This window comes from Paroedura picta, chromosome 2 (assembly GCF_049243985.1).
Source record: "Paroedura picta isolate Pp20150507F chromosome 2, Ppicta_v3.0, whole genome shotgun sequence".
Classification (NCBI taxonomy): Eukaryota; Metazoa; Chordata; class Lepidosauria; order Squamata; family Gekkonidae; genus Paroedura; species Paroedura picta.
This window is the reverse complement of record NC_135370.1, coordinates 65,875,689-65,895,145: the sequence shown is the minus strand read 5'-3', so window position 1 is coordinate 65,895,145 and position 19,457 is coordinate 65,875,689. Positions and strand designations below refer to the sequence as shown.

Genomic DNA, 19,457 nt, shown 5'->3' with positions numbered 1-19,457 from the left:
ACGGCTACCCATTTGAATCTATTCCTATAATACTTCATAAACACACACACTTCCTAGACACACTATAAGAATTAAAAATGCCAAAGAAAAACATTTTCATCCCAGCTTTTTGATGCAAAATTTAAGTAAAAGTAAACTACAGTCTGAGGTGTGCCAGAGTTGATGCTTATTAACTTTCAAATGCACTAAGAAAAGCAGGCAGCTAGGCAAACACAGATAGAGCTTACCTCCACAGAAAAATGACCTTTTTTCTGTAACTGATGAATGCATGCTACTCTTACTTAGGTTAAAAAAAATTAAACACAGGAGGGGTATTTCTGAATTCTGTATTCAACTAGCAAGTCGAATTCATAGAATCATAGAATCATAGAATCATAGAGTTGGAAGGGGCCATACAGGCCATCTAGTCCAACCCCCTGTTCAACGCAGGATTAGCCCTAAGCATCCTAAAGCATCCAAGAAAAGTGTGTATCCAACCTTTGCTTGAAGACTGCCAGTGAGGGGGAGCTCACCACCTCCTTAGGCAGCCTATTCCACTGCTGAACTACTCTGACTGTGAAAATTTTTTTCCTGATATCTAGCCTATATCGTTGTACTTGAAGTTTGAACCCATTACTGCGTGTCCTCTCCTCTGCAGCCAACAGAAACAGCATCCTGCCCTCCTCCAAGTGACAACCATTCAAATACTTAAAGAGGGCTATCATGTCCCCTCTCAACCTCCTTTTCTCCAGGCTGAACATTCCCATTCACAATATCTTATACACACTTGTGGCCAACAAGTGCTTTTAAAATATGGCTTCCCACACTGTTCCTCATTTCAAAACTAGGACATTTTAAAGACTGATTTTCATTGTACTTACAATGGGGGACAGTCAAGTCATTCACCCCCTAAGAATGTATTTACTACATAAATTAAGCAGATCAATTTCTTTGCAACAAAAGGATTCCAAACTACATTTATAAACTCATCTCAAATGTAATCTAATCCAATGGTCCCCAACCTTTTTATCACTGGGGACCAGTCAACACTTGACAATTTTACTGAGGCCCGGGGGGGGGGGTAGTCTTTTGCTGAGGGACGTCGCTGCCACCTGAACTCCTGCTCCACTTGCTTTCCTGCTGGCACCCCTGACTTCCCACCGCCTGCTCTTTTGTGTAGAGCATCAATCTCCTTTTGCAGTGCCTTTTTCTGTCTATTGACTTCAGTTGCTAGTATCTATTCTATTTCCTTCCAAGTAGAAGGTTTAGCCAGTAATATCAATCTTGTGAGGCAGAACAAGCACAAGGCTAGAATGCCTTTGTTCAGTCACAATCAGCATCAGAAATATGATCCTGGATTTTCATCTGCTGTCCAGTCCATATGCCCTCTCATTCTAATTTGTTTCCTCTTCTACTCTGAATCTCTGGCATGATTGTTTTGGAGTCTGCCTTCTTAGGTTGTGTGTCTTGTTCTGATCATTGTGCACTGGTTCAAGGTCCAAGAGTCAGTACTGACCATTCGCTTTTTCGGAGTCACATGACTCTGACTCTGCTTTTTCTGACTCCGCTTTCAAAATGAATTGCATACCTGATATAGACTTCACCTGTTTCCAGATACAGCACTCTATACCCCTTACTTTCAGAATCATATCCCACAAAAGTATCTTCTCTGGTCCTGGGATCTACTTTCTGCCTTTTCTCCTTGGTTCAAATGCAAAGGCCTTGCTGACAAACACTATAATGCGTCCCATGTCTGACACCTTACCATGCAATATCTGTGCACCCTTCAATGAGCAGTCTGCTTTGGATATAAGTCTACAGTCAGGATTGCTTCACCCCACCATTTATTTGCTCATAAAAAGTGAAGATCTCAGTTTCTTTTCACTAGTGCAATTCTGCTCAGGTGTAAAACTCACCAACTTCCCATTCAGGCAAACTTGTTAGAAACCACAGTGTTGTATCTCTTGAGGAATCTGTGAACTTCACTCTTTTCACTCAGCAGATATGCAACTGTGTACCTTACAAATCATCTTTATTTGGCCTGGAATCTGAAGGGTCAGATTCGTTCTCTGCATGATACGGTCATAACAGCTGTTCCAAATGTCTTGCAAGCAGTCAGCCCCACTGGATTATGTCTATATATGAAAGCATGAGACCTAGTAGCTTGGCCGAGGTCATGAGGGGTGTAGACCCGGCCTTGATTCTGGAGTTTCACAGCTCCATTATTCATTGTGCTTTGTTTTGAGATAAGGACAGTTAGTTGATGGAAATGTTGATAATGGCTCCAGATGTTCCAGTAAGAGAGACAATAAATTCTTTTGTAGGTTGACTATGAAATCTACGATCTTGAAGGTACTGTATGGTCAACTTTATGTCTAGCTGGGCTTTGTTCCTGGTGCTGTACCTTGATCAGAAGATTGTCGAGCTAAGGATGGATATGAATACCTTGAAATTTTATTCTGACAATCAGACTGATTAGAGAGATTGAATGGGGACACTCTGAATTGGAAATGGAGTTCTTGAAGCAGAGGTATTTTCTGTCAGTTGGGTGAACAGGAACATGATGATATACCTCTATGAAGTCGATGGAGGTGAGGAACTCTTCTTGTTGCAGAGATTCCTGAAGTGCCTCCTCTTAATTTTGTTCATCAAAGAGAAACTTTCCCTATCAGAGAAGGGAGAATCCCAGCCTAATACTAAATGGTCTCTTTTTCTTTGTATGGAAGAGGCCCCTCAGTTGGCCAATTGTGAAAACCCAAACTCAAAATTCTAAGATCCCTGGAGATACATTTGTTGAACCTTTTGTTGCAACAACAGGCAGAAGACTGGAGGAGTAGGATCCTACGGGTGATTTGGATCTCTTACATCCCTTGGTTAGGGGTTCTTAGTTACAGGTTTTAAGAGGTTTCTTTAAGCTGTTCTTAGTTCATAAGTTTTCTTAGTATTGAGAGAACGTGGTCACTGTCTTTAACCAAGACACGTCTGTTTTGTTTTAATCTTTGTGAGTTCCTCTCAACACCCCTGGTTTCTATAAGGCAGGTAACTTATGTTAGTACCTCTAATTTCCTTTCCTAGAAGTACCAGTTTTCCTCTGGCTTCTGAGGAGACTGAAACAAGTTCTCTCACACATATGTCTAAAGAAATCCTCACACCTGATTTCACCATTTCTACTGGGCAAGGTTCCATCTTCTCTCCTTAGAATTCTCTGCTCTTCTTTTAGCCTGAATTGGGAGTATCACCTCACGGCAAAATTCCCTCTGCCAAAATATCTGTCGTAGTTATCCAGATGCTGTGTAGCTCAGCTTTCAACCTATAGTAAAGATTATCTCCTTTGACTAAAATTTCTCCTCAGAGCAGATGTTCAGCTAAGACACAGGACACTAGACTGGCCAATAAAAGTACTTGGAGCTGTCAAATTATTTCTAATTTGACTTTGATATTTTTATATAGTCATGGTTCCTTTGGAGTAAGTGATCCTGCAGCCAGCTTCTGAGAGTACAGGACTGGGGTTCCAGATACTTCTGTTTAGTTATTTTAGCTTCTAGGAAAATTTTGACTTTATTTGATCCTGAACCCACTTATTTGCCAGCCCAAGGTATCCATAAAACTCTCCTTCAGTACCACATTTGTTTGTATTTTGCTATGAACCAATTTGGCTACCTGCATTTCTCAGGTCACTACAGTGTCTTTACTGATTATTTGTCATTGAGGAAAAAAGACTCAGTTTCTGCTTCTTCATCGAAATAACAGTAAGAATAATAAATCCAACGAAAATATTGAGCTCATCGTTGTTTGAATGAATGAGATAGCAGATGTCTTTCAGGAAACATTTTATCTGCATTTTAATATCCCCTTGCCCTTCTGAAGAAATGTTACCAGCAAAAACATAACAAAAATTGACAATAACTGGAACAATATATCAAGAAAAGGTTGGTTTGTTACTAGATTGAGAATTATTCTCCCTTATTACAGGCATCACATGCAAAAGAACTGTTAGATGTTACACAATTGCAAATAGATACTCAAATGCTTCCATTAAAAGGCAATTATCAAAAGGGGAGAGGAAGAAGAGACAGAACCCCTTTACCTTTGCATCTCTATAACAATGAAACTGAGCTCTATTAAACAGTTCTTCATTGTGCTAGAAAACAGCTTTTCCCCATAAAATTGTCTTTTCTGCAAAGTAATTCAAATGTAAATTATTCCAATTAGCATTCATGGCAGTCACTTGTTTCAAATATTATCACAGAAGCCTTTTAGACAAACAAACTTTAATTCAAAGACAATAAGCTGGCCCACATTCTTCTGGACATGCTGTTAACACTCTTGTTGTCAGTCATTGTAAAATATAAATATGGAGCAGGAACTGGTCCAAAGTCAAGTACACTAAATCACCCTCATCACAGGACACATATTAAAATCGCTTTAGATGGATCAGTTATCATTTCTGCCCTTCTTGTCAATGCATGCTTTTGAGCAGCACTGAGGTTTTCATCGGTATTCTTCATGAGGAATGCCCAGTCAAAGAACTTGAATGGGGAACTGGTGCCACATTTGTATTTCATCCTTCCTCCAAGGAGCTCAGGTGTAATTCTACAAAGGGAATCAGCTTTCCAGTGATGCTGGATGACACAAAAGAATTCTTGTATAATGAATATTTCTTAGAGTTCTGGAGAAAGAAAACCATGTGCCTCTCCCTCGGCAAGATGGAAGGGCTATGCTCCCATAGAGATCACACACCATACCCACAAAAGAGTTCAATAGCACCTTAAAGACTTACCAGCATGGGCTGTCATGAGTCAGCACTCACTTATTCAGATGTATAGAAGTGCAATTTTAATTCTCAAAAACAAATCAGATTATGCATTTTATGGGATTTAAAAAGAAACCAAAAATGAAGCACACTGCCTACAAATTCATCATTTCCTTATCATGGAACAGCTTTTTTTAATTTTTCACTGAGCTAGCACTGAACCCTGACAAACCCATTACAAAGGGTCACATCTGCCTTCTTCTTTGACTAGCCCTATAAAATGCACTTGCTATGTACTACTGTATTGGACCAAACCACTAGCTAATTTGGCTATTTGCTACAGAAATGAAAAAATGTTCTCATTCACAAGGGTTATTTTACACCAAAAGGCAAATGTGAATATTAAGGAAACCCTGTGCAAATCATACATGACTTTGTGTGGAGGGCACAATACAAACACTGCAAACAGTAGGCAGAAATACAGCCAACCCTAACATGGATGATCTCCAGATTTGCCAAAATAATACCTGAAGTATTCTTTACTTTCATTTCACAGAGCTGGAAAAAACCATAAACTTTGGTTTCTAATTTATTTTTTAAAAATCACAATTTCTTTATGCAGCCCATTTCCTCCAGGAAGCCCAGACTATTTGTAATGTGATAAAAATACACTTTGCTTAATGCTTCCTGCTCCCTTTTGACCCCTTGAACACTGGGCTCACCCAAGTTACCCACCTAAACAAAAGAGAAAAATATTACTTTGACTTTCAAGACCTAATCCAATTACTAAAAAACGCAAGTATTAACAATAGTATGGTAGGATGAAGAACCAGCCCTCAGCTTGAATAGAAGACTCACACAGAAACCCAATTCTCAGACTTCTCTGAGACATCCCACTCAGCCAAAGGGGGAGGGAGTCTGAAATATATCAAAAATATTGATAGTATTGCCTAGCGATGCTAACAAAGAGGATATATTTTCTAAGATATTTCTAAAATATTTAGACAAGAAATTCTAATAAAAAGAGGAGTAATGCCAAAGACAAGTGAGAGAAGAATAAAACTTTCAACTTAAGTGGAAAACTTAAAAATCAAGGGGAGGCAATAGGCCAGAGAAGAAGTATGTGCATTTGTAAAGAACAATGATTTCATACACTACATAAGAAAACACTAAAGAATACGTGTTGGAATTGACAAACAGAATTAAACTAAACAGTAAGTAATGTGGTGTTTCCCAGCACACTTCCTATAAAGCTAATGCTGCAATAGCAAACAGACCTCTCAATGGGCAATTCCCACTGAAGGCTATCAGCCTGACCGGGGCACAACTTAAGATCTCACCAGAGGCCAGGAATGTGGTGTGACCTTTGACACCTCCCGACTGATAGAGGCTCAAGTCACTAGAGTAGTCCACACAGTGTATTTTCATCTGCTCCAGGTGAGGCTACTAGTGTACTACCTGTCCCCGGAGCACCTAACCACAGTGATCCATGCAACAGTCACCTCCAGTCTTAATTAGGGTTGGGTGCTTCGGCACCCAAAGCGGCCATTCGCTCCCGACGCAGCCGGTGCTGCGCCGCGGGGGGAGAGGAGAGGAGGGGAGGCACAGGCATCAGCACACCAGCGGGTGCACACACGCAGGCGTGAAGCTCCTTACCTGCGTGTGTGCGGCCACCGGTGCTCCAATGCCCACGACTCTTCCCCCCCCCCATGGCGCAGCGCTGGCTGTGTCAGGAGCGAATGGCCGCTTTGGGCGTTAAAGCGCCCAACCCTAGGCTTAATGTCTGTAGCTTGCACTACGTGAACCTTCACTTATCCTTGACACAGAAATTGCAGCTGGTCCGGAATGCAGCCACTAGATTCCTCACAGGGACATCTTGGAAGGCCCACATCCAGCCTGTGCTGAGACAGCCACACTAGTTGTCCGTTACATTCCGGATCATTTTTAAGGTTCTGGTTTTGACCTTTAAGGCCATCCGCAGTCTGGATCCCACATATTTGAGGAACCGCCTTCCCACATGCCCCCAGCAGGGCCTTCCACTCTGTAGGTACAAATCTGTTGGTGGTTCCTGGCCCAAGGGAGGTGTGTCTGGCCTTGATCAGGGCCAGGGCCTTTTCAGTCCTGGCCCCAACCTGGTGGAATGAGCTCCCAGAAGAGCTGAGAGCCCTGCAGGAGCTTTCTCAGTCCTGCAGGGCCTGCAAGACGGAGCTCTTCCACCAGATCTGTGGTTGAGGCCAGAGCATTTAAGATCTTTGGGCCCTCCTCACTATAGCTGTAATATCACACTATCTCTCGCTTATCCCCCCCGAGGCATAGGTTATGGCGAGGGAATGTTAAGTTTGGTGGTGGATGGGGGCTTGGCTCCCTTTTGCTTCTTCTGCCTTATGAAGGGAGGAAGCGAAAAGGGTCACAAGAATGGCAGAGCATCGATTCAGGAAACCTGAATCACCTGAATCGAAAGACAAATCAATCTGGGGTTTTGCAATTTGACTCCCAAATCAAATGAGAGAATTGCAGTTTGGTTTAGGAGAAGCCAAAAAACACCACCTCAGAATCAACACTGATTTAGGTGGTTTTGGGGCTCAGGTAAACCAAATCACACACTTCAAATCCAGACACTGAAAATAAGTTCTCTAAATTTCTAATTGATGCACCATGCATTCTATACTAGTATCATCTTCTGTCTCCAGTTACCTTGTGATCTATTTACTACTATTCAAAATGTTTTGTTAACTTTTACCAATTAAATTTCTTTAATGCATATTCCAGCAACCTAACTTATGAACAATAGGGAATTACTCATGGCAGGCAAGAGTTCATAGTTCTTCATCTTCTAGCTTCTGTATCTTATCTCTGAGGCCAGGCTCAGGACAGACATCTCCAGGCAATTATTTATCTTATTATTGGGCACAGCACTAGTTCTACTGGAAGCAAGGGTGTACGTTCTTAACAGAACATCTCCCAAATGATGTTAGCAGCATTTATTACATTAGTAGAAGTCAGGCAAGACTCAGGAATTGAGGACATATGAAGATCTGAAATTTTAAGGTATTCAAAATGGGTTCATATCTCCATCAAACTCTAAAAACAAAATAGCCCATGTAGCCATTTTAAAAGGGGTACAATATGTTCCCAACAACAAGCCTCTGATAATCAGTGCCACATTCTGGCTTGTCCAGAGCAACCCTGTTCTAGAAGAGCTTTGTCCTAGGAAATTATTCTTAAGTTTGCAGCCTTAAAGCAGAAATCAGAGAGCACAGATTTGATGGGAAGTTGAATATAGCATATATTTAAATTTTTTCCAAATGTCCTTTTTTTTCAGCTGGAAGTGATTGGGCTCTCATTTTTCTTCCAATCTTCAAGAATTTTTTTCCAGAAATTGTGCAGGTACAACTTCACCTTCTTTCCAGCTTGTATGTTACAATAAACTGAGATCAAACATTGTACATAGGCACTCTTTCTTCATATAGCCTGAAGATTCAAATAAACCACAAAAATTTGATCTAAATATTTCCACACAAGGTCTTTTCTCTATGCCAAGATCAGATTTGATCTAAAGGTTTCCACACAAGGTCTTTTCACTATGCCCTTCCCTCAGAAGTCTCCAAATAAGAATTTCATAACATTTTGGCAAGATGTTAGGATGTGCTGAAAGGTTCTGTTGTCTAGCCTGCTCATTATTAAACGCATGTTTTCCTGCTTTCTGAAGCCTCATCTATTATGCATAGTTGAAAGCTACTAAAGATTAATATTTCCACCCTGACTTTCCCTATACACCCACAGCCCTCCACAAGCAGTCATTAAAACACAACCCTCTTTGCTGTGTCCTGTATTTCTCACGCAGTAGTCTGAAAGCTCTGCCCATGAGGCTGGGAGTTCAATCTCAGCAGCCGGCTCAAGGTTGACTCAGCCTTCCATCCTTCCGAGGTCGGTAAAATGAGTACCCAGCTTGCTGGGGGGTAAACGGTGATGACTGGGGAAGGCACTGGCAAACCACCCCATACTGAGTCTGCCATGAAAACGCTAGAGGGCATCACCACAAGGGTCAGACATGACTCGGTGCTTGCACAGGGGATACCTTTACCTTTAAAGAATGAAAGGCCCAACTACAACAATTCAGTAAGTCTCATATGAAGGGGATTCAAACAGCACTGACTCTGATGTTGACCATCACCTATAGATTCATTTGTTTTGTTCGAGTTTGGAGGAATGCTCATGATGAAGATTTGAAAACATTTTATAGAATGCATATGAAAGCCTATGCAATGGCAGTGAAGTCAGAAAAATGCAACTTTTACTTGACTTCCATAGTGTCTGCATGCTCAAGCTCAGCACAATTACTTAAGATAATTCGGTCACTCACTACCCTAGAAGAAGGGCACCAAAACAATAGTGTATCAGATATTAGCTGTGAGGCATTTGTAAGCTATTTCACAGACAAAATCTCAACACTCCACCATGACCTCCCTCCAGCCTTGGACACAGAAAGAGAACTAGAGGCCATCTCTGGAGGGAACACTGAGAGACTTGAGATGATTCACGCTGACTGAAGTGGACAGAATGCTAGCTTGAGCATGGCCAACCACATGTCTATTAGACCTCTGCCCATAGTGGCCCCCTCTGGGAGTTAATCAACCTCTCTCTCTCAAACGGAGAATTCCCGGTGAAGCTGAAAGAGGCAGTGGAACACCCATTGCTGAAAATCTATCTTTGGACCCATGAGAGCCCACCAACTATCAATCCAGTTTCTTTTATCAAAAGAACATGTAAATGTTTCTACGTATGTCTTAAAATGTACAGACTTTCAACAGCTTATTTTAATCTATACCTCACAAAGTTCAAGCCATCTGTTTCATCCCTTTAGTACCAAAGGCAAAATAAACCTTCTGCAACACACAATAATGCACAATACTGAAGTAGATTAATTCATGTTGGTAATTTCCCTAAGCGTGTTGCTAGTAACATGAAAGAATAACTGGGGGGGATTTTCCCTATAAAATACTGTGATCTTGTGTGATTTTAAGCTGCCAATCAGCCTGGAGAAGAAGAAAAAACCTATCCTGTCCTTTTAAATGAGGCTTAGTGTGTAGAAATAGATAGGTGAAGCCTTAGTGGTATGGAAGTAAGCTAAGACTCTATTAAAGGGGCAGATAATCTTTTTCCCAGACGGTTGACAATCCTATGAAGTTTAACTTACCAGAATGGGACAGTCATAGGGGAACAACCACTGACCCTTGATGATGAAAACCACATGCAAGTTTTTCTATTTGCAGTGGCTGTTCTGTATACTCAGTAGGACATAAAATCAGCAAGAGCTATCCCAGATTTCCCTCATTGCCCGATGCATAAGAATTCCATATGAGATACTTTCTAAAAGCCTAAATAAAGGGGTCACCATGGAAAAGTTTGGGAAAGTAATTGGTGGAATAGAACTTCCCATGCTTTCCCCTCACCCCAGAACCCCACTGCCTGTCCTGAAATGTTGATGGGGAAAGGAAGAGGCCTGACAAAAAACCCACTCAATCAATGCCAAGCTTCTCCGAGGAATTCAACCAGCAATTATTTCAAGCCCAATGTGAAGTCCCTAGGTACCAGCATCAAACACATACATGCCTGGGCCACACGTTCCTGAATGTAAGAGTTTTATAGCTCCATCCTGAACAGATTAACACTCGTCTAATTCTATTGCTTTCAATTTACTTCAGGCTTAACTATATGAAACAGGTGTCCTCGAGTTTACCCTGGGGGCACACCACCATTTTAAGAAGTTTCCAAGCAGGAACTCATTGAAGTGCAGTCTAGGGCCCAAGCCCGGTCAGCATTGTGGTGCAGGGCAAGACGGGGATCCTGCCTAACCACATGCCGCATTTTGCAGCACAGTGGTCCCAACAAGATTCAGGCCTTAACAGAAATTGGCAGCAGGTAACCAGAATGAATTGAGAGATATCCATTTCATGTAAATCGGGCCCTCAAAAGACTAACTCTGCTTCCAGTGGCCCTGTGAGAAACCAAATCTGGCATCAAATTCCATGCAGCACAGAGCAGGCTTATTGCACACTCTCAGCTATGGGGATCACAGCCAGCCATGTACACCAGCCATGTAAATTGAGGGTTTATCAGCATGACTAGAAGAATCATATCTTACCACAACCTTTCATCTGGGATTTCTATTTTTCATATTGCTCTCCTTTATAGAATTTCTAATACACTCTGTTTCTCTAGCCCAGTGGTTCTCAACCTTCCTAATGCCACAACCCTTTATGCTGATCTCGCTCTTTTCCACTGCTCCAGACAGATGAACGCTCTATCTCAATCTACCCCACAGGGTTGCTGTGTGGATGGCACCCCCCAGCCAAGTTGCTTGCCCTGCCATGACCCCTGTGGAAGGGTCGTTCAACCCCTAGAGGGGTCCAAACACCCAGATTGAGAACCACTGCTCTAGCCGAATCTTTATGAGGCAGAGATGTTTGTATTTCAATGTGCCTGAAGAAGTGTGATGCACACGAACATATAACTTGAATAAAACTTTGTTGGTCTTAAAGGTGCCCACTGGACTCGAACTTTGTCCTTGTGGTTTTTTACTACCTATTGTAACCACAAAACCTGACTGCAGGTCTGTCTGCGTCGCTTACCCCCTTCCTCACAAAACAGAATCAGCATGACTCAAGTAGTATTGAGAGTGAATTCAGATCACAAAGTTTTAATGTGAGGAAAATACCTTCAAAATTAATTAGAACCATCTTTTTTATTTTTGTGTAGTTGCAGTAACAGACCTGGATCTTCAAGTATTGGTCACTGCCATACGCAGACTATTTATAACTATTTAGTTATCTAATTCTTAGCAGCAAGTACAACAGTTGTTAGCAAATAGTTCATGTTGAAGTTTGTGTGAAGCCATAAATAGTCACTGTGGAGGAAGCAACTCCTTTTCTGATTAGCAGTATTAAGAGTCATGGTTGGGAAGTTCTGACAAGAGGATTATGAGACTTCATTTCTCCAGCGAGGTCACAACAAGCTACTGTCAGTTGTAAAGCTACATTTCCCCCCAGCAGCACTATTCTTCTAAACTTCTACTTGCAATTGGTTCTCTCCATAAAGGTGGGGAAAACCTTTCCTTAATCCATTAAGTTTAAAGTTTTGACTGGACATATAGTGTTTTCTAAGGGACAAGTTGCAGAATACTTATAATACACAGAATGCAATCTAGAGCAACACAAAACCTGGGAATACACTGCAGAGACATCAAGGTCATCTGATACTTCCTCTTAACAACAAACAAACAAACGCCAGACAGCATAGCATATCGTGCAACTCAGTCTCAACAACACTGAACTGCAAGTTAAAAGTATTTGGCTAACAGTGAATGAGGAGCAAGCTCAGAGGCAGAACATACGCTTTAAACCCACAAGTTCCTAGTTTCATCTCCTGGCATATCTAGTTAAAAGAGCCTCAGGTGGCAGAGTTGGTAAAAGCCTCTTCTTGAATCACTGACGCTGAAGTTGAGAGCCATTGTTAGGGCAGACAATAGAAAACTAGTCTGCCTCAATCTAAGACAGCTTCAAGAGGCCTTAACAAAGTAACACCATCAGGTCCACTGCTGCAAGAAGCCAATGCCAATGCACAACATGTTCAACATGGCCTGCCACAGATACCCTTACCACAATTTCTGACTGGGGAAAATATGACAATATGCCCTGACAGCCATGTTGGGGAACATTTTCACCACTTAGCTGTCAGAAGAAGGGCTCTTGAAACTGCCTCCACAAGGACACCTGCTTCCCACAGCTGACCACTTGGCTATATTGGTTCCTTAAGCAGATCAGCCCCAGATTTTGCATATGGGTGGAGTGCAACATTTAAGCAACCTAGGAGTAAGTGGAAATGATAGCAACTCTGGGATTCAGCTCAGCTTGCTTCTGACTGCCAATAGAACTCTCCCGGTAAATTCAAGCAGAAGAACATTCCTGATTTTGAGATTCAGCTCCACATCACCAGCAGACAACAATGTTAAGTGCAACTTTGGGGTGGGAAAGGACACAGAAGAATATCAGAACAGAGCAACCTGCATCACATGTCACAGACAGGAAAGGGGAGAACTCTACTCAGGGCTACCGTTCTTGGCTACAGCCTTATAAAGCCTTCTTTGTAAAAACAGACCATTTCCATGTCCATCTCTGTACAAATACTGATATGACTTAGAAAGGTTGGCGGATGCTAATTTAAATTTATGTATTATTTATTATTAAATTTCTACACCGCCAGCTCCCAGACCAGCCAGCTCGTGGTGGTTTATAACAGAATGCATGTCATGCTGAGGATCTTTCTTGATCCAAGGCTGTCAGAAATCAAAAGCAATCAATACCAATAAAGTTCTTCATTGGCTCTCCATGTTGCTTCATAATTTGACCACATTATCCAGAGAGTGTTAAAAATAAGGACAGCAAGCTACACAGAACAGTGATTCAATCTAGTAATGTAAGGGTATTATCACTTTAATGGCATTATGCTCATTTCAGTCAACGTAGATATTTTGTTTATAAAACGATGTCAGATCTTCTTTATGAGATAAGCTGCCACAAGATAAAGAACTTGTCACATCAACCATTGATCAATAAGAAACAGGCAAGATTAATAGGATTTATAAGAGAGGAGTGAAATCTCTCATTCCACAATTGATGAAGAAGCTTGTGCTAACTCATCAAAGTTGAAGTTCCTGATCATACTACCTCTGCATATCATCAACCTTACCTTATAATTGCTGGAATTGACCCACGAGGTAGCAAGACCATCAACCATTTTATCCAGCATGGTCGGATCATGTTCAAGGTCAGCAGATTTTTGTTTATCCGAGAAATAGTCTATCAGTTCTTGGCCAACCTGAAGTCTCTTTCCAACATCTTTTTGCAGAACCTGTGCCAAGCAGTACTCCATCGTGGGCTCCATGATGTGCTAAAAAAACAGCACTGACCAAGGAAGCTAGAGGGCAGCAGGTTTCAAAACGTCCTGCTGCAGATGTATCCTCTAGGTCGCCTCTTTGTTCGATGAAGGTTACCGAGGGCCTGGATTTCAAAGATACGATTCTGGGAATGACAACAATGCACCATGTGTGTCTGAAGAGCAGCTGGCAGGTTATTAAAAGTTCAATTTAAATAACCAGTAATAGATAAATAAAGCAGAGAGTAGGCCAGCTGGATTGTATGACCAGGTCTGCGATTCTTCCCTATTTCAACAGTCCATCCTGCAAGAAAATTTTAAAGAGGAAAAAGTTAGCAACAAACTACATATAATAATACATCAAAAAAACAAACAGCACATAGCTCCATCTTAAGTACCCTGCTAGGAGGGGTGGGGTACAAATCTCAATATAAATAAAAAATAAATAAAGGTTCCAAGTTAATTTTTAAAACCTATTTCTCCATTAGTTCCCTTGCAACTAGCTCCAGTGACAAAATCCAGTAAAACTCTGTCTAAACAACAAGATCTTAATGTTTTATCCAATACTGCATTCTGCCCTTAAGGAGTTAATCCTTTTTTATGGAACATAAATTACTAGGGGGAGGCTTTGTTCAAAAACTCCAGAAGGCAACTGTGATCAAATGTAGAGTTTGGCAGTCAATTATATGCAGGCAGATACTTTGCCAGAAGACTTCCCAGTATAAATCAGAAGATATCAAAAAGAAAAGGAACCACTGAAGCAGTCTCCAAGCATTATGTCTTTGCAAAGTTCACAGAAAGAAAGGGATAGCAAGGGTTTGCATATCAACCATAAAGTGCAATCTTCACCCAGCATCTTATATCTAATAGTCAAGTGTGTCCTTATCTGCCGGTACTTACATTCATGGATTGGGTACACGCTGACAAAAATGGATTGTTCTGCCAAGTTTGGGGGACTCACCTCAGGTTTACAGAAACACCTGTAAACCTTAAAAATTACATTAGGGGATTTAACTCCACACACACACACACACACACACACACAAATAAAAAGCATTGTCTACACACATGCAGGCAAAGTTCCATTTCTGTTTCACGTGACATGGGTCAGGGGTCACAGTGGCCCAGCAGTAGTGGTGAGGTGGTGGCAGGGAGCAGCACTTGGGCACAGTGACAAGTGGGGTAGGGATAGGATACCCCACCTTAGTCTTGTAGCCCCCCCCCCTTTCATATTTGAAAATTTTGTGGAATTTCATCATATAAGGCAGTGGTCCCCAACCTTTTTATCACCGGGGAGCAGTCAACGCTTGACAATTTTACTGAGGCTGGGGGGGGGGTAGTCTTTTGCCGAGGGACACCGCCACCTGAGCCCCTGCTCCATTTGCTTTCCCGCCGGTGCCCCTGACTTCCCACCACCCACTGGGGGGCTCTTGCCAGCAGCAGCTGCGCAGTGCCACACCGAGGGGAGCCCCAGCCATGGTGGCTGCTGGAAAGCACCAAAGATGAGCCAGCGGTAAATGGCAGGGCAGCCCCTGAGGCAGCAGCCAGGGAGGTGGATGAGGAGGAGTCACGGCCCTGTACCGACTGATCTACGGACCAGCACCAGTCCCCGGACTGGGGGTTGGGGACCACTGATATAAGGCCCAGAACACTACTGGGCTCTATATATGAAACTAACAATACTTGTTTATCATACCAATAAAAATATTTGAACTATTTCCTGAACTAGTGGACACATATATTTCCAAAACCTCCTATGTTAAAAATAATTTTTTCCATCGTTTCCATTGAGGTCTACATAACACAGCGATATATCAATCTATTTCAAATAGAATCACAGAATCACAGAATTATAGAGTTGGAAGGGGCCATACAGGCAATCTAGTCCAACCCCCTGCTCAACACAGGATCAGCCCAAAGCATCCTAAAGCTTTGTATACAACCAAGGTAACTAATGGTTTGGAATCTTAAGAGAAATAATTTTTTTAATGTTCTACTTAATTATAGAGATGTGGGGGAACAAGTATCATAGACTGCATATCTAGCTTTAACCTTCAGTATTTTACTGCACAGATTTCTTCAGAAATCTTCTATGCTGCCTCTGCAGGGAATCTGCTTGAAGCTGTTACAAGAACACCTCTCAGTCAGGAAAAACAGTATTCTCAAAGTGTGACAATATGCAACCTAAGCTCACTTAGTTGAAAAGAAAGTGCATGGCAAATCAATAGGACCAAGTACCTACTAAATGGAAGGATTTATGTTTAGGGTACAAGGCAGTTTTGCTTAGCAGTACTCTCCCATTTTTCCCTACAGAAAGGATAAGACAGGGTCACATGAGGCTAAGGCACATTTTAAGGTTCTGCTAAAAGTATCAGTACAGTTAATGAGAGAAGGCTGTACCTCTGGTCTCTGGCACAGGCAAGCCAACACAGTATAATACTCAAAGTGCAAGATCCCAATAGTATAAGAAACACTGGAGTAAGTTTATCCCCTCCCTTAACCATGTGCACTTCCTCAGGAAAGAAGCCACATCCTCTCAGTACCAACATTTTACTGGACTGCAACTTAAGATAGTTTTGGGTGTTCTACCCATTTCATGTGTTAAATGTGCATAGTCCCTAGCAGGACTGCCTAGTAGGAAAGGTATGTTATTCCAAGAGTATCTATAGCAAGCTTTCCCAACAGAGGTTTTGTGAAGACATGGGGTTTCTGAATAGCCCCGAAAGGATTTCACCAATTGGGTGGAAGCTAATTAATTTTTTAAAAAACCTTTATCAGGTGATATGGCCATATATGGTAATTATCACCTGCCCTCCCAATGGCCAATAATGGGCCTGGAGGGGATGTAAAGGGGAAGGCCTTTATCATAAAAATCTTTGCTAGCTGAGGTTTGCCACACGTGGCAGCAGCTGGAGTCCAGAGTGGTAACTACTCTCATTTTAATTTAATTGCATTGCGGGGATGGAACTGGGCAATGGAACATGTGATGCCTGCCCCAGCCCTGTTCCCACCCAGTGGACTAGACTGCTGGGCCATTTTGGGCAGGGGGGGGGAATGGAGCATGATGTCACTTCCAGTGGGAGCATCTGGGTGATGTCACTTCTGATAACATGTGACTTCCAAGGGTGAGGCAGGGAGGTGTGGCCTGCTGACATCGCTTCTGGGGTTTCTCAAAGCCTGGAGAATGTTTCAGGGGTTTCTCAATGGTGAAAAGGTTCAGAAACACTGGTCTATTGAAACAGGCACTTTGAACATACATGTGGTGGGCCACACCGGATTGATAGCAATTCCCATTAAGTGCACCACCAAAGCTATTTAGAATTGTTACTGATGCATGTTCCTATAGATGTTTCCCACAAATAATCTTATTACCAGTGTTACTAATGAACAGCATTCTGCTTATGCCAAGTACACATTCCAAATTACACTCCCTATCCCCTTCTGTTGGATTTTTTTCATCACATTAATTTCCTCCATTAAAAGTAACCCTTCCTTTTCTTTGCCCTGATATAAACTGGTGCTCAAAATAAGCATGAACACAGCATGTGTGAAAAGCAGCACTGGTAAATAGCCATGAACCCTAATGAACATTTTAGCATTGATGATTCAACATTATTTTTTTAAAATAAATAAGTGATATACCCTCCTACGTACCATTGATGTTATCTTGGTCCTTATCTACAGCTAAGAGCACCAGGGCCTTAACAGTTTCTTTTCAGCAGAGTTTTTCCATTTCTCAGAGAAGCCAAGGAAATGCAGGCTGGAGGTTCCCTCCATTACAGGCCTGCTGATTCTTCTGTATCATTTTACCAGCAGCTGCAGCCTCACCATTCCCCTCCCCCTCCATCATGAAATCAATCTCTCTCACACACGGGCAGAGACACAAATATATCCTCATACAGGATTCTCTGCATTAACTGTGACAGACAGGCCCTCGTCTTCCGCCAACTACACTCCCCATCCCGTACTTCACCTTCAGTCTAACAAGTGCTTACATATTTAAAATATGATTTTTCTGAAAATTGGACTCACACACATACACCAAGGGATGTTATTTTTAGGCCGTCTTTAACTTTAAAGATGTATAAAAGAAACTTTCTAAAAATAACTGTTAAAATTCCCAGTTAAAAGGAAACTAGGGCATATTTGAACGAAAGCAGGTCATGCTCAGCATGAAGCGGGGGGAGAGGGAGAAAACTGGCAACTAGACAGCAAAGATCTCGCTATGTAAACAACCAGAGCAGGCACAAAAACACAGGCATCATTGGCACATATGGCCATCATGCACTTTAAAACAATACAGCAGCACAACCTAACTGATTTCTGCCTTATAAAGCGAGAGCTGAAGAAGAAGAAGAGTTGGTTCTTATATGCCGCTTTTCTCTACCTGAAAGAGGCTCAAAGCGGCTTACAATCACCTTCCTTTTCCTCTCCCCACAACAGACACCCTGTGGGGTGGGTGAGGCTGAGAGAGCCCTGATATCACTGCTCGGTCAGAACAGTTTTATCAGTTCTGTGGCGAGCCCAAGGTCACCCAGCTGGCTGCATGTGGGGAGTGCAGAATCGAACCCGGCATGCCAGATTAGAAGTCCGCACTCCTAACCACTATACCAAACTGGCTCTCTTACGAAGTCAAGTTACGCTACTATGCATACCAACTATACTTCCAGGTTATCAATATTCCCGCTTTCTTCTTCTGTTAATTTACTGACTGACACTGTTCTTTACACAAGTCCTGCTGCACGGCTCCTTACACCAGAGGAAGTAGAGTGGTTGGAGGCAACTCCGACTTTAAGTAATACAAGCCCTGCACATCCTCATTGAAGCCCTTTGGAGGTTTTGGTGCACCAGCCATGTGTAAAGGAAGAACACACAACCCATAATGCTCCTGATATAGCAACTTGTGCATTTTTCAATCATTCACAGCTTCAGTATGTGCAAATACATATCTTCCAATTACCAGTGTTATGCATAGAAAATATGTGCATTGCCCTTTTTACACAAAATGGTAACCACATGTATTAGAGGAGGATCACAAGTAGTATATACTCCTGTCATACGGGGTTGGTGCACTCAACTGAAAGACAGATGTAACTCACATCCTTTTCAGTTAAGATGCAATCCCAGACTACCAGACAAGAATCCAACTGTAACATAAAAGAAAGAGGTCAAGATCTTATTATTGGGTTCCAAGGGACTATGAAAGTAGTTCCCAAGGAGGTATGGAATGTTATTCAGTTACAGAAACCAGGATTCTGTAACTGAATGAATTTCTAGGAATGAGGTCATCAGTCAGTGTGCCCTTAATAAGAAATCTGGGAAGAACTGCATTTGCTGGTAACCTACTCTAAAGTAACCTACTGCATTTGCTGGTAACCTACTCTAAAGTAACAGCAGAGTAGCAGATTTGAGTTCATGGTTATCAGATCAAAGCCAGTGTCTGTATGAAGGAATCTTGTCTGGTTTAAATCTATTTTATTAAAAGTATTACCTTTAACCAAATATAGAAGCTATGCCTCCGATCTCCCCTTGACAAGAAATCACTGAAAATATACTCATATACATGTACAGAAAAGTTAGGTACATCTAACATCACTTGGACTTGAACTGTTCATCAGAGACCATGCTGCTTAGATCACTTTCATATATCCTTCCTATAACTCTGGATATTCAACTATCATAGATTCTCACTTGGCCAAGTCAGAATATAGCATCTAACAATACTACTGGACTTCTTTTCTTTTAAAAATCTCATATATCCTCTGTTGGTATGATAGAAGCAACCCTGTTC

The 19,457-nt window shown here is 41.9% G+C and overlaps 1 protein-coding gene across 30 annotated transcripts in view; it reads right to left on the bottom strand.

Moving 5' to 3' along the window:
• CLASP1 (cytoplasmic linker associated protein 1) overlaps positions 1–19,457 on the bottom strand; it is a 260,988-nt gene that overhangs the window by 201,542 nt on the left and 39,989 nt on the right. For all 30 annotated transcript variants that reach the window (XM_077320493.1, XM_077320491.1, XM_077320498.1 and 27 more), the window contains exon 2: positions 13,481–13,970. In XM_077320493.1, coding sequence (XP_077176608.1) covers positions 13,481–13,675 — 195 coding nt within the window. In that variant the 5' untranslated portion in view covers positions 13,676–13,970. The remainder of the gene's footprint in view (positions 1–13,480; positions 13,971–19,457) is intronic.